Raw genomic sequence first — 23,809 nt, forward strand, 5'->3', positions numbered from 1 at the left:
GCATCAAAACATCACTTTCATCTGTTTTTCAAAAAATAGGATTCCAGTCACTATTTTGTCTTTCGTACCCCACATATCAGCTCCGCAGAAAAAAGATTTAGTCAATTTACGTGTAAATTACATTCATCGCATTTCCTGGAATCTTTCTCATTATCAAGCATACTACACAACCGAATTCTCCAAATTTCCACTAATTTCAAATTGAATCAATCCTAAAACTCACTTTTGCCTGCTGAACTTAAAAACTTCAACCTCCAAAAATCGCTAGTCAATATTTTACATATTTTACAAAATAGAGAAGATTGGATCAGCCTATATATAAATTGCATCCATTAAATTTCTTAAGGCGTTTCTCATTGTCAGAAAAACCATTCAACAGAACCAACCACATACTTAATTTAGGAAATCACTTTCACCCGTTAAATGTAAAGGCGTCGAGCTTCAAAAACTACGTTTTCAGCTATCATCTTTGACATTTCACGTACTACCTTGACAGGAATGAGATCAGACCAACGTATATTACATACATATAACTTACTGTCATCGCATACGTCAGAATTTCTGACAAGTAAGGGAAACAATTCCCAGGTGTACGTACGCTATCGGAAGATGAACAGGTGTCCAAAGGTGCTAGGAAGCAAGCTGAAGAACCAGCATGCTGCGCACGCAGTCGGCGTGAATCCTAACCACCCTTCCCGAGTCTGAACCCCCGTCGGCACAATGTTGAAACTCAAAGTTAAGCGCGCCGTCGAGCCGGACCAGTCTCTCTGTGTTCACTCTCTCGTAAAGAGAGATAATAAAAGCGCAATCTGATATGGCAACTGGCATGGTAATGGCGCGAAACACTTGACTGGAAGACGGCGGTGCGACGCGTTCGCCGCGACGATGCAACCGACGTTCCGCGCTCAGAAACACCGTCGTGATCGCGAAAGATCGCATTTTCCCAATTCCGGGCACGAGCTGCTTCCTTATGAATGCGTACGTCACTTGGTGAAGTAATACCGCGGAAACAGCCGGAACAATGTACGGTATGCTGTTGGAGAGTGTGCAGCACTTTGTGCAGGTCGGTAAACGTATGTACAAAGAAAGAGAAAAAGATAGACAACTCTGTGTGTGAGTGCTACGCTTTTCGCTAAACCAGTACCCGAAGATCCTGTTTATTCTCGTTCCTCATCCGTGTTTGAATGGTACCTCCTCTGTTATCCTGAATCAACGTGTGTTAGCGTTCGATTACGTTTAGGTATTCGATTGTGTCAGGCAGTTAAAACGGTGTGCGTGAGTTGAAAGTTGAAAGAGAATTGATACAATCAGCGGTATTCCTTGATCCAAAATAATGTAGTTATTACATGGTGAGATAAGAAGGAAATAGCAGGGCAGGAAGCACATGCACCGCTGTACAGGATTAGTGTGATAACTGGGCCCGCGTTTTAACCCTGTTGTGTTCTTTCAGTTATTCTTAAAGTTAATTGCTTTCCTATTATTAAGAAATTATTGTTAAGATTCAGGAAGAAATTGAATAATAATTGTTGATACGCGTGGTTTCTAATTTTTATTTTTTGTTGAGAATTATTTGATATGTTAGAAGTCTTTTTGTTTGTTAAAACGAAATTCAGAGATAGAAACTTGAGGACTGTGAGAGTTGAGCAAAATTAGGGACAGAATATTGCTAGAAGGACACTTCTGAACTGTTATTATTTCTTTAATAAGATACGTAACAGTAAGATGAATAAACGTGCTCTTTATAAATTGCGGATATACACGTATAAAAAGTCCTATTTTTGTGAACATACCTAAAAAAGGTGGAACGTAAATGGTGATTCATGTTGTGTATTAAATATTATAACGACTATTCTGCTTTGGATGTTTTCTATATTTCTGCGTATTATGTGCATTTTTGCGTCCAAATTTTTCATAAGTTATGATTGTATCTTTTTTTTTTTTAATAAAATCCACAGAATTCTTTGTCAGTGAGGAATATCTTGTTTTATGTTTTATATATTTCGCGAGTTATTTATGTCCGTGTTTAAATATTTCCTGTTACAGACATGAATGTAAATATTTGGTAACGTATGCAGTATACATATAGGTTCATTTCTGTTTCCTAGTTCGATGAATAACTTAAAATCTAGAAGTATAATTAAATATAATTGTATTAAATGTAAGTGCCGCACTTCTATAAAACAAAAATATGAAACATTAAACACAATTCTAACAAGTAACAATAGGATGACTTATAAAAATAATATCTAATTCCCGATAATCAAAATCTTTTATGGTACTTCGTTTTTATATTTAAAGAAACGTGACCCATCTTGATTTTTAGCATTACCCTGTATATTTGATGTTGATCACTTCGATTCGTACCAGTTAAACTGATAATGAAAGTTTCTCTAAATGCAATAGTTTTTTTCCTTATTAAATGTCATTACTTTTTTATTCCTATATATGCGCGTACCACTTTGCTATGAAATGTCAAACTTTGTTATCTTAGTAGATATATGTACATCAATTTTGTAAGAAAAACATAGGGGTATTTGAAAGTATGTGCAATGAATCTGTATACTAGGTCGAGAACAAATCTTTCACGTATTGTTGTAGTTTTATAGTTATAAAATAACGTGTAAAATGCAAAGCGAAATCATATCGATTATTTATTATACAAAATGAAAGAAAGTATTCTTTAGTTCTTACTTTGCAGTTAATGGTACACATAAATTTTCTTTTATCAATTTCTTTTAGAGATCTACTACCTTCTACAACGACTGTATATCATTCTATAGAATTATTATTACTGCTACAAATACCGCATTGCGTTATAAAGTTTTTAGTATTCGAAATAAACCTTTACAGTCTTTTCTACTTCGCTAAATGTTATTTCTTACCAAGAGGTAAGCAAAGAGTTTCCTAAATTAATGTAGCAGATGAATAGTTATGCATTCTAGTAATTAATAATTACAAATTTTTTCTATCGCATGTAATCATCATTTAGAATAGATTATAAAATAATTTCATTTTTTTAATTTAATTTAACTAAACCTTTAAGTCTGAATGGATACGTAAATGGCCTTCAAAGTTATATATCTGTACAATTTACTTGAATCCTCTAAATATAATTTATAACCGAAAGATCATAAAATAGTTTTATTATCACAGATTATTTAACAATTAAATTCTTACAAAATACAGCATAATTCGTGACTCAGTACTCGCAAACAATAGTGTGTATAATTAATGCCTACATTTATCTAACAAATATAATTGGAAACTAATTAATACAGACTAAAAGTCGCTCGATAGAACACCTTGAGGGAATATGAAATTAATCGAAAAGAATTTCTCTGGGAATAGAAATCATAAAGAAACATGATCCGATCTGCAACGCGATAGCTTTCTCCAATATCCTCCTTTTCTCAGTCTCGGCGATTTACGTCCGTTCTTAATCATCTTGATAAAGTATCCCAATTTGTTTAAGTATCGATGACTGAAATAAATATCCTGATTCCTGCACGAGTTTTTAATCCTCCCCGTTTCCGGAGCAAAACGATCGAATGCGACCATAGAATTGTGCTTTCGGAAAAATTGCCTCTCCTTGTTCAGCAACTGTTGCCTTTGCAAATCTCAACCCTTTTCAGTCATACAAACAAAATGAAACTGCCTTACACTGCAGTTCATAAATATTTGAATACTTAGTCGACTTACAGTAACCATATTTAAATTTAACGAAAGTTTTATAAATGAATGACTAGAGCATGGATTTTCGTGACTAAAGATAAAGATCAGAAAATGAACGAAAAGATACTTATCTTATGTTTTCCTCCTATGATCCTTCATTTAGAAATGAAAGAACCTGAGGCACAAGCTTGTTAAATAATAAAATAGTTTAAAGTGTGACGATCATAAACAATAGTTTTATTATTAATTATTATATTAACTTTTTGATTTGGGCAATTTAATAGCTCAATTACACGTAAGTATGGTGGCCAAAAAGAACAAAATCAGTACAGTTCGATCTATCTATAATTTTATAATGAAAGTATATTGTGTCAAAAATAAGCAAGTGTCTGGATACTTTTGAACGATCGTGTATATCGATGTGTTTATCAAGCGGAGTGCAAGTGGCTGATTTATTGTATCGTCCGAAAATAATCAGTCGTTGCAAAAAGAGTCACGTAGTGGCCGAAGGAAATGGTTTGAAGGTACGCAACAAACGAGCTACCTGAATATGGATGGATTCAGACTTCCTTTCGGTAAGACGCCTTAATTGTACGAAGATTTAAAAATAGCATCGTTCTTCCGTCACTTAAGGACGCTAATTTGTTTTTCTAAATAACTTTTGTATCAATGACGACCACTTAGTCAACAATTTATTATTTATTGTTCACTGTCCTTCGGTAAATATCTACGAAAGCAAATATCTCGTTTGAAGTTTCTGCAACTACGAGGCAACTTTAAGGAATAAATTTTATGTAAGAGGAAAGCTAGCTACACTATCTCTGTTAGCATGCATGGGTCGCGTCGTCTTGATTAATTCCTTGAAGAGATTCTACAAGGTAATTGCAATCTTTAGAGGTATTAAATCGATCGATTGAAAGTTAGGAAATCATTTAATTAAAAAATTAAAAGTCCCTTGGACATAGTATTAGAGAATCGTTTGATTAAAAAGGTAGACAACCATTTGATCGCAAAATTAGAAAATCGTCCCATTAAAACTTAGAAAATCGTTTGTACATAATTTATGAGGCAAAGTAATTATTGTACCGAGGGCTGATAGAATTAAAATATACGATAAAAGTTGTACTTGTGCATAACTCAGTGTTTAATTGATATTTGATAATTAAACATTGACGATTCGTTCTATTTGAAAAATTTGCGTGTCCATTTGACATGTTAAATCTCACGAGGTCTCATTAGTGTGAAGACGATATTAATTTTCGTGACTAAAGTCATTATGTCGGAAACAGCATTGATTATTCTACGGGGAACTAGAAATTGGCTTGATTGCGCGAATCAATTTCTTGTGAATATGTAGAATGAACAACATTTTGTACATTTAACGATATACACATGTGTATTAAGTGATCGTTCTGTGAAATGTAGTAATGAATTTTTAATATTAAGCGTACCAATTGTAGTTCATTTTATAAGTACTTTGTGCATATCAAATTAATCACTTGTAGAAAAGAACAGACACGAATTAAACTAATGAGTTCATATATCACATAATGAGATCTAATAAATAAAATTGTGTATTTTATTTGATTTTGTAACTTATCAATGTGTGGAAAGAATAGAATTATAGATATGATCAGTATTAAATATTAGGTGCAGAAAAGGTTCTGCCTGTACTTTTAATTTTGCAGTCAAACAGAGTGAGATTCTTTAAAACTTTTTAACATATCTGTGTACGGCTGACGTTAAATTTTTAAAATATAAGTCAAAAAAAGATTAAGAAAACAATGACAGTAAATGTGCTTGTTCAAATTTTTGTTTTATTAATAAAAATTGATTTGAAATTGTTGAAATATTATTTTCTTTTAACTTTAATGTAAATAATCGGTTAACAGTTTATTCTTGTCCTTATTGTAACTATAATCTTTTAATATTTTCTCATATTTATTTGTCATCCGATATCAGTAAAGATATAGTCGATAAAGTACAATACACATAAAAAGTAATAGTCTGTGAAAATGATATCAGAGGAAGGAAAGGAAGTTTAAAAATGAGCCACGTGTCAATGTTTTTAAAAGTTCGACGTGAAAGAGCAACAATAAAGAATTAATCAATACATGTAACGAATGGAAAAAGTTATCAACTTAAATGAAAAATATTTGAATGATTGAAATTTTAAAAGTCTTAAAAATGAAGATACATTGTATTCATAAAAGTATAGAATTCTTTCTTACACCTAATAAATTCAATATCTCTATGTTTATAAATGAGTTTCATGTAAATAATGTCCAACAGCATTTTTCAAAGAAACTAATGAAGAAAATTTTATTAATTTTAGGATAAGAAATATACGTGTCCCGCAACTTGATTCATGGTAAATTAAGTACAGCGAATATAAAGTCGTTACTTATAAATGACGTAACGAGTTCCATAGTACAGAGTTCGCTCTTTGTTTTTCCTGACGTGGAAACAATAGGAACTATGAAGGGTGAAATATTCCCCGGAGCATAATAAAAACAGCTAAACGTTTTATCCTTTGATATTGTCTTTTCTCACCGTTCTTGAGCCATTTTTATCGGAAATCAATCATCTGGTGGCACAAAAATCTGCGTGAAAAAAATAAAATTTTTTCCACGTTCTTCATCGACACGTTGAACCGTGAAAGATCATTTGTCTGAGAAACTAATATATCACTTTGACATTTTTATTTTATAACATATTACATTTTTATAAAAAGTTTTCTATATTTTTTAGAACATTAAAATTTCCTATGGTATTACATTTTGAAATTCCAAATGTAAATGAAATTTACAATAACGTTTTCACTGACTCTTCACACTACGTGGCTTTCGTTATAACGTTATATTACGTAATACAATTTTTCTAAAATAAAATTTCTAAGACTGGTATAAAATGATTCTCTAAGAAAAAGAAAAATGTGAAAGAAAGTAATATGGAAAGTAATATAACCAGGATGGAAAAAGTTTGTTCAGGAAGAATGCTAATAATGACAAAGCCATCAAATTCTCGTTACAGTTAGAATACGGCGAGGATGTGTGGCTTCAGCTCCTGGAAAGAGCTGATTGCAAACATATGGTTTTCAACACGCGACAAACGTATCCCGACGAGCTTATGACCAACTTAGCTGCTGCATTAGCCGAATGCAATGGCGAATCCGTGGAGGATGTAATGCAATTCTTTGGGAAGTGTTTCGTTAGATTTTTTAGCAACTTAGGGTAAGTGAATTTTCTGATGTTTTATGAGTCATGTACAATCTAAAGATACCAAGTGTGGGATAAAAAGTTCCTTTAGAGTAAAGAAATATATTGCTTGTTTAATTCGTGTGAAACAATTCTACATTGCTCTAATGATAAATGTAAAAATATCAATAGCATGTATGATTGATAATTGAAACCTAGATAAACGTAATATGTAGATAAAATGTGTGAAAATGCTTGTTTTATTGTTTGTCTAGTTTGTACTAAACAATTTTATGTTACTCCAAAGAAAGACATAAAGAAAGAAAAATAATGTATAGGTTAAAAATGAAGGAAATATAATATGTGGATAGAAAAAGAAATTCTTAGAAACATATTTGGTGTGTTGCAAAATTGGAGGTATGGAAGGTAATTGTGACGTTTAAATATCAACAAAGTCGAAGTCATTTACGGTCGCACAAGTTGAAACACATGCCTGATTGAATAGAGCTCGTACCACGATATTGAATTCAGGTTCTGGCTAATTAAACGAACCAATTACTATTATACATCGAGAACTACGTGATGTAGAATTAATTATTACCTGTGGGAACGAGCATAAGATCAATTAAAAGCTTCGATTAATATTTTGTTGCATTTGAGTCGATACTCCAGTTGGCATCATTAGCAAACCACTCCTCGGGCAATCAAAAGGCGTATTTACCACTACCTGCATCAAATGTTTCATCTTATTTTACTGTGCTTTTTGTTCTTACTCGATGAAAATAAAGAGAACTATGTGTTGCAATAGAGTTGAAAACTATTTGCTAGATTGTCTCTATAATATACTTGTTCTTGTTATAGTTTATGCAACCAGAATCATGTGGTATACTGTTTTATCAATTTTCAATGTCTCAAGAGGGAGAATTATTTGAATATGGAACATAGAACGTGGTTGTAACTCATAAATCTTTTTTTAACCATCCGAATAATCAATCAAGCTTTAAAATTATTACTAAAGAATATTGGTATAGAAAGTTTTAAAGAAATATATTGTAACAAGAAATTCATTTTAATTCATTCGAAATATATTTATTCTTTCTTTTTTTTTTTTTTTTTTTTTTAGTGGAACTAAACGAATTTTATTTTGATGTGAATTTCTGATAATGCAAGGGTTGATAAAACATTTCTTTCGAATTGTATAAGAATCCTTGTTTCGTGTCACTGCCGTTTCCATTCTTCCAAATATTCAAAAAGTAAAATTGAGATTCTTCTGGATTAAAATTCAATAGTAATTATTATCTTTGTCACAGATATGCCTGCATGATAAAAGCCACTGGTCGTTATTTTTGTGACTTTCTACAAAACGTTGACAATATTCACATGCAAATGAGATTCACGTATCCACGTATGAAAAGTCCTTCGATGTACACTACACACGTCGACCCACAGGGTGTGGTGTTAGTTTATCGAAGCACCAGGAAAGGATTTACGCACTATCTTATGGGTAAGATAACACAACTTTTTAAGATAAGTCTTTTACTCTTTATGAGTGCTTCTACTTTAACTTTCGCTTATAATATATTATATATATATACATAATAAAATCTAAAAGATGCAAGAAATTATTTTTCACAAGATAAAATCGATATGAATTTAGTTACAAAATATACAACAAAGGTTCACTTTCATATTTTTCCTTAGGTCAGTTATTTCAAATAGCGAAAGAGCTTTACGAAACAGATTTAGTCATACGAGTATTAGGAAGTTCAAACAATATCCCTGGATCCAGAAGTGTAATGGTTAAATTTAGAATTGATTTCGACAATCGTGAATACGTGAGTAATTACATAGAAATATTTCAATCCATTATATACGTATAAGTTATAGTTTAATAATTAACCCCTCGTCGGCAATACTAAGCCGGTCGGCATTATGGGCCTTCCAATCCCTGACCTAATTTCTTACTGTTTTCAACTTTAAAAATATCTAAAAAAATTCTCAGATACTTATCATAGTCTTTAATTTACCATACAAGTGATACTTCAGCCAAATGTTTAAATCTTTTTCCAATAAAAATAAAAATTTGACACAAAGTTGTGAAAAAATGGGAAATTGTTTGAAAGTACACAATTTCGTAATAAACAAATACTTTAAGAACCTATTATAGGATTTTACCGATAAGACTATGATCTTTCGAAAAAATATCAAGAAATTTCTCAACCCTTAGAAAAGTATAATCATTTTAAGATCTATATTTGCGGGATTTTTGAGTGGATTATTTATTATTGAAAAATAACACGAGACACGCGTTGAGAAAGAAAGACTGTGTATCTCATACTTATTAAAGTATAAGGAACATAAAAGCCAGATGAGACACTGACCGTTAAGAGGTTAGTATATTATATATGGAAATGAAAAAAAAATTACGCGACATTAAAATGACGTGGGCGGCAATATGAGTCGTTGAAGGTATGGTGCTCATATTACCCTCGTAGTATTTAGAACTGAATCGGGTCTACTGAAGCAAACAGTATTTACTCAGTCAGAGTCCTGTAGATGTAAGTTTTTTTATCTGACACCTTCGTTTGGGAGAAATTAAACAATAAAAATTTCGTCTGGACCTTAACGACCTATATTGCTGGCGGGGAGTTAAAATGAAAATTTTGTATCGTTTACTAACTATTTGTTCTAATAAAAAGGAATTATTTTTAATCAATATAAAACCTCTATATAAAATGTAAATTTAAAAAACTATTAAGATTTTAGTTTAGAACATTGGAATAAATTATTCTAGCTCTTACAATGTTCATCGCCATACTCGATATAAAATTTCCATGCTTTTTCATAAAATAAAATTATTTTTTATTTTCTTTGTATTTACATATATATCTCCACTTAAACTTTAAAATTATTCATGTTCACGTTCTTAGATCGCAAAGAACAACAGTATGAAAACTCCACTTGGCCGTGAATTAGCACCGGTGTCAATATCGTTCCTTTTACGTCTTTTCCCATTTGGAGTGGTAATCAACAAAGACATGAAGATATTGGGGGCCGGTGATAAACTCCTGCAAGCATGGGGTGGCAGTTCGTCCATTTTGAATAAACACGTCACGGATGTTTTTAAATTTCGTAGGCCTAAAGGGATATCTTTCACGTGGGGAAATGTAAGGGAGCTTTTTATGACAAATAAAGCAGAAAGTGTCTAATTTTCTTGAAGTTAAGGGATAAGGATATTGCATTATATAACTATATCTCATATCCATGTAAAATGTCTTTTCGTATAAGGGTCTTTCATATTGAGCTGATATAACTTTCTATTTCGAAAAGTTACACGTTTGGAAAATAATTCTCAACGCTTCTAAACTTATATTTATTTCAATTACTATTATACTACATTGTTTTACAAATTAATGATTTTGTCAAACGAAAGGGGACATTAAATTAAATTACATTTTTACATACTTTATAAAGCATAGTTCTTCCAAGTAACACTAAAAACACGTAGGAGTAATATTTAATGGGTGAAGAAAATTTCTGCTTAAGTTTCACTATGAATTTACCTAAACATTCATAAAGTTTTCATTAATATTGTAAACTTCTACTTTAAATTCTCAATATATATAAAAATTCATACGTAAAATTTAAAGTAGAAATTCTCAATATCATCGCCATTACTCCGCGTACTAACTAATAAATTAATCAACAAGGAACCTTGATTACGTATTTTATCAGTTTTATAAAAGTCTACATACTTTCCAAGAAAATAATATTTCATTACTATCTTCTTAAGAAAAGCTCGTCTTAGTTACTCTCTCGCAACATAACCATCGTAATTAATTCCTCCTTAATAAGTTCATTAACAATTTATTCCTTAATTGGCATCCATACTTATCAAAGTCTTCGACAAAGTGATAACTTACCTGCATATGGACAGGTGATGTACTTGCATTCTGTGATGTTCGAATTGGAGCTGGTCAGATTAAACGATAACGATGCTTCATCTAACTCGGACAATACCCCAAGCACCAGCTCGGGATTGGATAGGCGAGGCAGTCAAGGAGCCAGGAGCATACTATTGAAAGGTCAAATGAGATATATCGAGGATCTTAAAGCAATTATTTTCTTATGTAGTCCCCTGTAAGTTGACGAACATATGTATATATGAGCCTCTCAGAAGCTAAATTGGTCAACTTGATGCAATCTATCTCGATTTTATTGATTTTATTGGTTATGACTATGTGATTGATATTCAACTTTTACAAAGATAGTGACCTACGCTATCGTTCAAAAGTTTAAAATGGATTATTTATGGTGAGAAGAAAATTGGATTTTTTAATGGAAAAGTATGGATGGATATTGATTAGTACGTAATTATATAAAGAGTGAAAAGATTCTATTAAAATTACTAGCTCGTATTTTTCTTTGTATTTTTTGACAATTTAATTTTTGATATAATACTCTTAATTTCTTATCTTTATATTTGATCCTATATCTAATAATAAAAAATTCTAAATGAATTTAAAATAAGATAATTCGAAAACTAATTTTAGATAATAATGACATACCATTTTTCTATTATATGAGTTTTTAATATTCCATGTATAATAGTTGATCAATACGGCTTCTGAGTTGCTCATCTCAAAATACCAAAGAACGAAGCCGGTAAGAATATAAGACAATCAAAATATCTTCGACAGAATTAACAGTTTAGACGAATTGCTTAACATGGGCCTGTACCTGAACGACCTAAATCCTCATGGCTTGAGTCGTGAGTTAGTACTCGCCGGATGGCAACATTGCGGAAGGTACAATATTATTTTTTAACTACGGGTAAGATTGACTGAACTATAATTCCACTCGTTTCAATTAGATACATTGTCATCGACAAAATACATATATGTTTCGATGCGTTATGTCAGATTAGAGATGATGTTTGAGAGGGCTGAGCAGAGATCAACCGAATTGGAAAACAGCTACGCGTTGCTGGATCGCTGGAAGAATAAGAGTGACGAGCTTTTGTATTCCATGATCCCACAGACGGTTGCTGATCGATTGCGTGCTGGAGCTTGTCCTTTAAGCACTTGCGAGGTATTTGAAGATCTTGTAAAGTAATATTTTGAGTGTTTAGCGTTTTCAAGATCTCGTAAAATATTATTGTAATGTGTCTACAAAATATTATTGTAATATATTTTATCATTCTTTGTAGCAAAGTGTATAAATATGCATATATTGGATTTTGTCACGATTGTCGCTCGCATAACGGACACTGTATAAATATTGGACGTTATCTCTGCGAAATATTACCGTACCGTAATCAGTTTTATTCGAAATATTATGGTAATTGATCATGTTAAACTTTAACCTTTACGCTGCCACATTTTACTGTAGTCGTCAGCCCATAATTCATGAAGGGATATGATTTTGATCCTCGAGCTATTAGAATATATTTTCTTCCATTGTGACGATACTGACGACGGTATAGCTGCTGACAACGTGAAAGATATAAAAAAGAGAGAAGGTTACAGAACCTTCTTTTTATTCTAAAATTGAGATTTTTCGAATTAGAGCAATTAATTATGCAGTGTAAGGGTTAAGCTATGAGAGTAGAAATTTCGAATAGATGAAATGACAGAGTAGAATTTATTTAAAATAGAAAGCTATTATATACACATATTTAATTACTTTAAATATAAAAAATTTGTAATACAGAAAAAATTAATTGTTACAAAGCAAGGAGTCAAAATCTTCGATGTCCGATAGATTAGTGTTTCAATATTCTTTTCCTTTTATAGTCATTCGAGTCTATTTCCGTCTTATTCTGCGAGCTTTGCGACTTCGATTATTCAACGATCGAAGGTGCAATGGACATTGTCTCATCGATGAACGCTGTTTTTTCTTGTTTCGACTCGCTGATGGATGAATTTAACGTATACAAAGTGAGTTTCATATGTAATTTAAGCACTCCACTGCATTATTGTCAGAATAAAAATAAAATAAAAATACACGCGAGAACAGAATGCACCGATAGTTTTATAGACGTTTCAACGCAAGATATTTTACCTTCATGACTTTCAACAGGTAGAAACAGTCGGCCGGGTCTATATGGCAGCCAGTGGTGCGCCGGATAGAACGGAAAATCACGCGCAAAATATCGCAGACGTTTCGCTGCAGCTGCTGAAACACGTCCGATCCCTTAAGTTACCCTCTGGTGTCGATATTCAAATTCGTATAGGTGACTTAACACGAGATTTGTTTCCAATATATTTCAATTTTTATAATTCAATTCTTTTTTATTTTTCTCTTTCTTTTTTCTTTTTTATCAGATAATAAAAGTCATATAGACAATTTAGCCCGAGATTCATTTGAAATAAATCTTTTATGTTTCGTTTTCTTTTTGCTGTCTTATCCTCTTTTCTTTTCTTTTTTTTTCTGTTGCCATCAAAGTAGACTTAGTTTTTATGACAGATAGTCTGGTTTTCTTTCATATTTTCGAGCAATTGAGCGAGAACGAACATAATATAATACAAGTGTGTTCTACTTTCCTAGGAATCCATTCTGGACCAGCTGTAGCAGGTGTAGTTGGCATCAAAGTACCTAGATATTGCTTTTTCGGTGACACTGTGAATACTGCCTCTAGGATGCAAACGACTAGTCTGGTAAGTTCATTTATTTATGGTCAATTCCACCGCGAAAGGATTGAATGAGTAGAACGAGGCAGAATAAATTTAAATAGACGAGTGAATCTTTTTTATACGAAGGGATTGAACGCGGTAGAAACATTGAATTTATGTGCTACTATTACCAAAATTGAATTACTTGAATTAATATAATTTTATACATTTTAAAATATGTTATGTTTTACCTCGCTAGTAAATACAGCCGTAGAAACTCCATATTATTTCTAACAATTTACAAACAAGTAAATCACAATTAAATTTCGAGACATATATAGCCATTTCGAACTTACAACTTATCCAGATTTAGTACTCTCACTTAATAATTCAACACATACTATTTTAGACCCTATTCTACATTGCGTTTTGTTCTGTCATAATTTAAAAGAAATAAAAATTCTTATCCTTTCATTGCCTATGTTTACGACACAATCGATTTTTATGTTCGACCAATTCAAATTTATCAGTGTACATAGTGGTTTAAACATTTTCACGATTCAGCCTGGGAAGGTGCAGATCTCGTCGGATGTGAAAGCGTTATTACCACCGGATCGGTATTACGTTGAATCACGCGGATTGGTTTGGGTCAAGGTTCGTATCGCAGCAAGTTTAATTTAGGGATTCCCGCACACCGTGTTGTATAATTCGTTGGTTTACTGTTCCGTGCAGGGTAAAGGTAACATGGAAACTTATTGGTTATCCGACAAAGTAGACACGGACGGTAAATCGACTGAGCAACAAGCTACTAAGCCGGAAGGACTTCTAGTCACTGATATTTAAAACGTGGTCAAATGGCGAGTTAGATAATTCTAATTATTTACTAATTATACTTCTTTTTATGGTTCAATGATTGGATCCCTCTTAGTTAAAGTATCCATTCTATCATACAAAAACTGAGGGAAAATAAAATTTGATTACTTTCTTTGTGCCATAAATATTTTTTTCCTTTTTTATTCATTCTAAAATATTCAATTCAAGACATTTAATTCATAACACCCTCTGTAGAGTAATTTCACTTGAAAGATGAAGAAACAAAAGACATTTATTTCAAATATATTAAATATATGAAATATTTTGACAAAATGAAAAAATACTGCATAGGATATTCTGACTAAAGGGGGCCGTGTTAGAAACAATCAGAATCACTTTATTAACGTGCAATCACGCGTGCAATCGACATATTGATTAGATTGTTTTAGTTTTATGGTGATGTATAGAGATATGATAGTTCGTGAATAATCGTGGCATATGCGTTTACTCAAATATTTTTTAGGTGTTACTCGTTCATAGATTTCAATGTTATTTAATGTAAATGTTTTATACAATGATTCGTCGAATGATGAAAAAGATACGGAATTTAGTTACAAAAAGATAGTAAACGAACTTTTCTCCCATTTTAGTTATTTCCTCCCTTTTTTCCTTTCTTATTTTCCTCGCTACCTCCGGTATATTATAGGCTTAAGAGACTGTTTGCTGAGCTAAGCTTCCTCAATTGCTCTTTATATCCTTCCTCCAGCAACATTTTCTTTTCTTTTTATTTTCTTCGTTTCCACATCAATTCTTTCACACCTATATCTGTTATATCTTGTTTTTACTATTATTACCTTTTAGCTTCAATATCTTAAAAACTGATAACATTTTTAGTACATATTTAAAACAGTGTTCGTTATACAGAAAAGATACACACATGGGTGTTAGACCTTAAATGCATGGTTTGTGTTAAATATAATAAAACATTTGGAGATTATTAACTTATGTCTCAGAATATCACAGAAAAATCATTTTAAAGAATTATCTGGGGAGAAAGAAATTATGTGTTGCTATACAGGATAATATTTCATTAAACAATTGCAAACAATCGGGATTAAAATTTCAATAATTTTATTTAATATTAACAATATAAAAAGTTCGTTTGTAACGCAAATATAAATAAACTACAACGATAAAATTATAATCAAGTTAAAAGTTGAGTATCATCGAACATTTTACGTATAGATTGTTATAAATATTTAAATTACCTAAAATGTGGAAAATATTACGAATTTAATGTCATAAAATCGATCGATCAATCGTCTAAATAATCGAATTTATATTAAATGAAGAACAATCGACGTTTCACTGTATAACGAGTAACGCAAACGACACGATAGGCGTTTGATTTCTTCGTGACACGACAAATCATGCTGCGATTGGGTAGCAGGTACGTGAGTTTTCACCGAAATTCCACGTTGAAAAAAAAACAGAGAAAGTTCAGGTGACTTTCTTTCTCGTGCGTTCGATGTTATGTACGAGTCGGACGCTCGATACGTGCCTTAATTTTCAATTGTCTCGCCTGCATCGACGTAGAATAACGGATCGCGAAGCTAGCTATTATTTTTAACTTCTCGTAAACTCCATGAAACTAATTTTATCCCTCTATAATCTTCTATCTTTCTTTACAGTTGAGAATAAAGTTAAGAATTACGTATGATTACATACTTTCTTTTCTTTTCATCCCACAGTCACTAATAATTAATTCATTTGGCTTCGGCCTAGCTATGAAAATATATTGAAATTTCGTTATTTACTAATTTTGATCATTTTCTCATATTCCATAATGTAAAGTTTCGATATAACTTTAGTTCTAAGATATAAAATCTTAAATTTCTTTATCAAAGCAAAAAATTAACAATAGCTATTGATAGATTACTTGGTAATAAGAGGATACAATAAATATGAAAAATAATATTTAAAAAACACAGATACGTAATTTTGACATTATAGAGGGTTAATCTATATATGTATAGTTGATAAATAAATTTAGTACTGAATGAAAGACCACCAAGATTAAATATGCTGAGCTTGTAGTCATATTGTTTCATGGTCGACTATAAAAATTCGTTAAAATCCTAAATTCCTGGAAGAAATATTCCACGAGGACGAATTCTAGTCTTTTAAAAAATACACTCGTAGAATCGTGCGAGTATTAAGTTTTCAGTCGGCCAGGACGATGAATAGAAAAATAATCGAAACATGAGTCAAGATTCTTGTACACGTATCGTGACCTTTCGATTATTATTCATCGTTTAAATTAACAATAACACCCGTCCTCGGTGTTATTCGCTATCCATGAGAGGTAACGATTCACCCTGCTGTAAACGCCGGGATAGCCAGGCTTCGCGCATCCTTCGCCCCAGGATACCACTCCTGCGAATTTAGATGTGTAAATTCGTTTAGCTATAAAACAGACAATGGACGAGATACAAAGTGGATCCTAATTTAATCTGAATTCCGGAAGTATATCGAGAAGTAAGAATTTGTTTTGCATTACGATTATATGATTGTAAATCAACACATTTCTCACTGATAATTTTATTGTGATTTTACTCTTGTGATTGAGATTAATAATTGGTAATTTTACTAAGAAAGATGCAATCTTCTGCAATTGTCATTGGGACAAGAATTTGGAAAGTTGGTGTTTATTAATTAAATATTTTTAATTGAAATAAATATATGTAGATTTCCTTTCTCCAGAGTCACTAGCAATTAATCTGTTTGTATATAATACTCAGTTATAGGAATGTGGAAAAATATTTTTATTTACTAATATTAATCGTTTTCTTATTTTCCAATTTATTGTCACTATAGCTGTTATTGTGATTATAATTCGAAATCTCTTTGTTTTTCCAGAAACATATTGATCTTTCATTGACATGTAATACGCAACTTTATGACTCACTCTGTATCTCTTCCACCGAATTTCTATTCTTTATCAAACGATAGAACACGAATCTTACCAACTACTTGATAACTGTTGTCATTAAAAACATGTAAGGGGCCACCACTGTCTCCCTAATAAAAGAAGAAGAAATCAAACATTATAATTTTAAACAACATATTTTTCTCTTTAATATTAAGTGACGAACGTGTACACAAAAGTTTGATGTATGTATATGTGTCAATGTATATGTGTAAATGCAAATGTATAAAAACGTAATAATTTTATTCGTACGTGTTGTAAATCGAAAAGATGTTAGAAGCAACAACGAAAGGAATTTTTCTTTTATTACCTGACACGAATCCTTGCTTCCCTCTTGATAACCTGCGCACAGCATATTGTCTGTGATCTTCCGCGCCGGATATTTAGTTGCGCGACACTCGGCATTCGTGAGAATCGGAACTGTCACTTCCTGCAGAGTTTGCGATATCGAGCCAGCCTCTTCTAATGCGCCCCAACCGGTTACTGTTCCATTTAATCCAGCAAAAGTTTTAGCTGAAAATGGAGTTTATATGTGCTTCTTTCAATACACTAGAACTTTTTATTTTCGTTTCTTTTTTTAATATTCGTAGGTGCATTAAGGGCAGGCACAATACTATATTTTTAGCAATAGTACGGAAGTTAGTATTGTACTCTCTATTGGTTTCATTTTTTGCTTTTAATCTCTAATAATCTAACCTTTTACTTCTATTGCGATTACAAAAGATATATATAACAATTTGATAACAAGTGGAATGCTCCCCAAATATCGTATATCAAAATAATCTAAATCTATCCAACAAAGATAAGAAAAAGATATGAATATACATTACATATGAATACATTGCGAGTAATTCATCCCAAATTCTACTAGATTAATATTAATTCAAATTCAAATAAATATTTCTGAATTTTTTTTTTTTTTTTGAAATTTTTCTCCATAAAAACGATGCTCGCAAAGGAGCGGGCAGAGCAAAAGAGGGTGAGTACTTCTCATCCTTGTACGTCCCCGCGTCGAAGGGTGATTTTGCGTCGCCCTAGGTGATCATAGTAATCGTCATGCCGAGGAGGTTCTGGGTCCTCCTCGTGCATGCACGACGGTTCAGGGGATGGTGTTAAGAAGTGTGGTCTCTCTCAACGCCCAAATTAAGCTTAAGGAATGGCTCCCTCAGAATGGGAGAAGACGCAGGAGTGCTCCCACAGCAATTCGTAAGAGGTTCCGGGGCACTCCTGTTAAGAGTTAGGTAGGCCACCGTAGGGTTTTAGTCGGCAAGTCCGACACTACCCCGCCGCTTCCCAGAAGAACGGCGGGGTGTCTATGAGCATTTCCCCGAGTATAAAAAGAAAAGATATTTTTGAATTTGCATTGGAATGAATCATAGCAAACAAAGCAACTAGAATTTGAATTATAGTAAACGTCTTATTGTTAAATCTGCATTTTAAAGAAATATCACGTCGAATGGAAATTTATTTATGATTTATATCATGCACAAAGCTACTATACCATTGACTATCGCAATATTTAGAACGTTACCTCGTTCTGGAAGGCAAACAGGCCTCATCTTTCCCTCGAATCGAATGGCGTCCTTCAGTTTGACGAGCGCGATGTCATTGTTATAGTTGTACGTCGAATAACCGCTATGCTTGATCACTTTCTCGACTTTGAATTCTTGAATCTCTGTCTCTGTGGTAGAATTGCGATCGTGCTCTAATATCCGAATTAACATGAGTTTCGGATCGAACCTGTTTCAATTATTTATGGATTGAATTCATGTTACGATAGATCAAGATATCAATGGAATAATTGATCGATTAAATAGTGTCACACGTGTGCTGTCATTGTTATATATATTACACCACATGTAATGAAAAATTGCTACTCTTTATTTTGTTATTTTTAGAAAAATCGTTTAAAATTAAGAGAAACGAAAATGTCACAAATTTCTACATCAAATTGCAGAATAATCTCAAAACAACGTAGCGTAAGAATCCTATTATAACTATTATCGTATACGATACAGCGAAATGATTCGAGTTGTTCTAATGTCACTAGTGACATTGCCGATGTTGCTACATTATTACGGTATATAATTATGTACTATATAATACTATATACATTATTATTGTGTATAATAAATTACTATATGGATACTACAATATTACGAAATCACCTGTCGACACAATGAGCAGCGGTTAATACATAACGAGAACTTATAACAGATCCGCCGCAATAGAATCGTCCTCTAAACATCATTAATGCCATCCATGGATATTGATTAACTTGGGTCTCAACACCACCTACGATCCGTTTCTGTGTGTTCGTTAAACCACATTCTAGAAAATAACATATTATTACATAAGTTTAATTAATTTCATTAAGTGATGTTCTTTAAATGCAAAATAAAGGCATAAGTAAAAACAAAATAACACCAATTTTTATTCATTGGTTTATTTGAATCTAATTTATCTGTCTTTATTGTTGTTTTATTGAATTTATTTAATATTACTTTAGTCCTAATTAACAATATTAATGTTAATGTATCACACAGTTGTAAATGAAAAACTTATATAAATTGATCTCTATTAAATAAGTCATAAAGAGTATTTATTGTACATCTTCAAATTTTTAATATTGAACAAATAATCTTGTTTCGAGTTTAAACTCACTGCAAGGTAAACACGATTCAGTCGCTGGTCTCGGAAGTTCAGTTGTTGTCACGGGTACTGTTATGGATCCACCAGCGGATATTAAACTGGCCAGCCATTCCCAGAAATTTTTATCATCCGTAGCTGCTATATTATACTGCGTTGCATTTAAGTCAACTTCTTCAACGGGGATTGGCGAACGTAACTATAAATTTTTATATTTATGTCACCTTTTGCTGTTTGCAGGAACAATATATTGGAAACAAGAATTTGTACTTTCTCTGAATCTTAGGCGAAAAATTTATATTTATTTTAACAAGATCTCTAATATTTATTGCAAAATGCCTTTATTATTACTTATGATTAACCAATTGCATAATATACAGAATAAGATATTAATATAAATGTGTCATAATTAATGCCTTCACACATTATGCTTTAGTATATTATTAATTAACTAAATGCGATAAATGTATTTATTTTCTATAAAACTGATCGTTCAAATTTTAGTGTATTATGTCTTTTTCACAAAACTATCCGAAAAATGTGTTTCTACCTTTAATAACTAAGGAAAGATCAATTTTTCACATGCTAAAAAGAAATGCGATCCTCAGAAGAACAAGGATTATTTTATCGAGCAATATTTATATTTTGAATATTTATGTTTAAAAATTGAAGTCGATAAATATTCAACACGCAAGCGTGTACTTCAATCTTTGATTTCAAATTCGAACGTACGATTGTAAAAACACAGAGCATTGATCTGAACATCTTTCATTGCCGTTATGTGTCCTCAATAAAAATTCTCATTACATATGCAAAGCGGTAAGAGATTATACCCAATAAATATTATAACAAATTCTATTCTTCGCGAAAAAGAAGCCATGAAGTTAGCTCTAACGCTTCACATAAAACCAAAACTCTAATAAATCGTAAGATAAAACTTACATTTGATTCCCCAAGAGGAAAGGATGACCCTATAAGAATTTCATACTATCATTCTTCACTCGTGATTCAATTCAGCCATTAAATTTCATTACCCCTATTTTATCAAACATCAATCTTAACTTTTCCAAGGACGAGTTTACTTCAGGACGGTAAAATGTTTCTTCAGATAAGGGAAAGGCTATTCTTTATTTTTCATTTTTATGTGTTCAAAGAATACAGATATGTAATGTCGGAAAATATCTTTAAATTATGAAATGTTTCAGGATATATGGTACAATCATGCACCTGTATGTAGTTAATGTATTTTTCTACCTTCGTGTATGAATAAAAAATAAATTAAAGGAATACATGTAGTAATGTACGAAAGTTTCAATTAGTGTTTCATATATTCTACTCTTGCATGTATTAAATTAGCGATATTTAAAATGAATATAATAGAAATAAATTCTGAATTTAGAAAATATTGGAACAAAGACTTTTTACGTATCTATAATCCATATTTATGTAAAATAATCCATAACAACAGAGTGTAATGATCTGTAAATCCTACGAATAACTTACAACTCGTGACTCGCGAAATTTCACCAATAAATTAGTTTTCAATTATATATGTTTTTAATTAATTATAAGAAGTTAATTCACTCAATTAATCCAATTATTCGTGCACAGTTTGGGAAAGTGTCGAGATCTTTTGTAAACGATGTACCACGATTAATCGGTTACTTACTTTCTCGCAATTAACGGCACACGTTGCTGCGAACACAGTGATCACGCAGAATATCGTACGGATCCACATGTTCGCGTCGATCGCGGAACGAATACTATCTTGACACGGAACGAATACTATGAATTCTGTACCGCTTGGCCACTGAATAAAAGGGAGCAACCGATTGAATCGGACTCGGAATCTACACTTCCTACCAGGTCGACGTACACTTTCACACAACACTTCGACGATGCTCGTCACTTCTTTATTTATACGGAATAGTGGACTGGCGAGTAGCTGAGGTGAAAATTTAGGCTGACCGTATGTAAATTTACAGACGCAGGCAAACAACATTGCGTATGGAAACGACGCAAGTATAGGTGGAATCCTGCAACGTCGATTGTACGGTTCGCCAATCTTGTTTGTCCATTCGATATTAAACAATGGTATACCGCTTATATAAACAAAATATATAGAAATTTTGTAATTTACTAAGACCTATGAACTATCTTCTTATTTTCCTATTTATTGTCAGCATAATCATCATTTACTGTTATCTTAGTACGTAATCTCCTTATTATTATTTTCTTTTTTTTTTTTAGAAAGATATGGATTACCTAAATTTATTGAAACCTATTACTCAAATTTATGAAACACTCGCTTTATATCTGTTTCACCGAAAATTCCATTTTTTATGAAACACTAGAGCATAAATCTTATCAACTACTCGATAAACGTCGTCATTACTGATATGTAGAGGATCACCACGATCACCATAATAAAGATGAAAGAAATAAAAATAGTAAATTTAAATAGCACATTCTTCTGATAAATATTCAGTGACACACGTATAGATACATAAATGTTTGATGCACGGTCGTGTGTAAAGGTAAATGTACAATGACGTAATACTTTCATTCATATGCGTTGTAAAGCGAGATGTTAACAATAATGATGGAAGGGATTTACCTGTCATTATCTTGCGCACACTCTTGCCTTCCTTGTCGGTACCAGCGCACAGCACATCGTCTTGACGGATACTTAGTTTTACAATAGTTCTTCATGCAAATCCAAAGCATCATTTCTTGCATACTATCTGAGTTGCGTTCTTTTGTTCATAATATAGCTCTACAAATGGATTTTGATATGTTTTTTTTAATAAAATAGACATTTTTTCCGTTCCTCTTTTAAAAATATTTCTAGGTACAATAAGATCGAAAGGTTTGGTACTTTTATCAGTAATAGCACATAAAGTTTAATTTTCTCTTTCATAGAATAGTGTTCAATTTTTAACAATTTCGTCCTTTTAAAGAAGAAAAAAAATATTTATAGCAATTTCATAACAAGTGAAATTTCCCTTAAAAATTGTATAGCAAATTAATTTAAACATGTCTATCAAAAAAAGGAATATAAAATTTTACTAGACAAAATAGGTATTTTTGTATTGAAATGAATCGAATTTACATTGAAATGAATCGAATTTGAATTAGATCAAACTTCTCATTCGGATGCGTATCTTAAACAAATATCGCAAGGAATGAGAAGTTATTTCTGGATTATGCCATGCATAAAGCTATCGTACCATTGTATAATACAACATTTAGAACGTTACCTGGTTGTGGCAGACAAGCAAACCTCATGTCTGTATTGAATTTAATGGTGCCATTCAGTTTCAGGCATGCGATGTCATTGTCATTATTGGACGGTGAATAACCCTTATGTATAATAATTTGCACCGCATTAAATTCTCGGCACTTTATGTTTATGGAATCCCTGTCGTTCAATATTCAAATCGACGAAAGATTTAGCTTCTAGTTGTCCCAATAATTTATGGATTAAATTTATGTTACAGTAGATCAAGATATCAATGGTATAACTGATTGATTAAACACTATCACATATAAATTACACACACACACACACACACACACACACACACACACACACACACACATATATATATATATATATATATATATATATATATATATATAATATATATATATGACAGTGGATCAAGGTATATGGGTCATAGCACCCTTATGCGGGTGAGGCATCACTTTATTGTCTGTTTTGACAACTAACATAATCAACAGCCTTGCCTCATTTACACGTATCTCCAAGACGAGATTGATACCTTGATTTCAATTTTTTCACGGGCAAGATTAAGTTCTGTATGTCAGTTTCGACTTATCGTGCGCCCATGTACATATCAGTAGTAATAATA

At 32.0% G+C, this 23,809-nt stretch overlaps 2 protein-coding genes across 2 annotated transcripts; one reads left to right on the forward strand and one right to left on the reverse strand.

The window, feature by feature from the left end:
- Positions 1-678: 678 nt before the first annotated feature.
- Positions 679-15,362, forward strand: LOC117163396 (soluble guanylate cyclase 89Da). Its single transcript, XM_033345634.2, has 13 exons — positions 679-1,063; positions 6,706-6,905; positions 8,180-8,373; positions 8,571-8,704; positions 9,800-10,036; positions 10,807-11,009; positions 11,570-11,677; positions 11,792-11,960; positions 12,665-12,808; positions 12,951-13,104; positions 13,419-13,528; positions 14,048-14,137; positions 14,216-15,362. Exons 1-13 carry the CDS (start codon positions 1,022-1,024, stop codon positions 14,324-14,326), a joined length of 1,896 nt encoding a protein of 631 aa, XP_033201525.1. The 5' UTR covers positions 679-1,021; the 3' UTR covers positions 14,327-15,362.
- Positions 15,363-16,616: 1,254 nt separating this feature from the next.
- On the reverse strand, positions 16,617-21,801 carry LOC117163399 (trypsin-1). The gene is made up of 7 exons (XM_033345640.2): positions 21,604-21,801; positions 19,950-20,133; positions 19,454-19,616; positions 18,817-19,025; positions 17,596-17,798; positions 17,323-17,377; positions 16,617-16,732 (listed from the first exon to the last, which is right to left on the reverse strand). Exons 1-7 carry the CDS (start codon positions 21,670-21,672, stop codon positions 16,617-16,619), a joined length of 999 nt encoding a protein of 332 aa, XP_033201531.1. The 5' UTR covers positions 21,673-21,801.
- Positions 21,802-23,809: the final 2,008 nt, after the last annotated feature.

This window comes from Bombus vancouverensis, chromosome 9, assembly GCF_051014615.1.
Source record: "Bombus vancouverensis nearcticus chromosome 9, iyBomVanc1_principal, whole genome shotgun sequence".
NCBI lineage: Eukaryota > Metazoa > Arthropoda > Insecta > Hymenoptera > Apidae > Bombus > Bombus vancouverensis.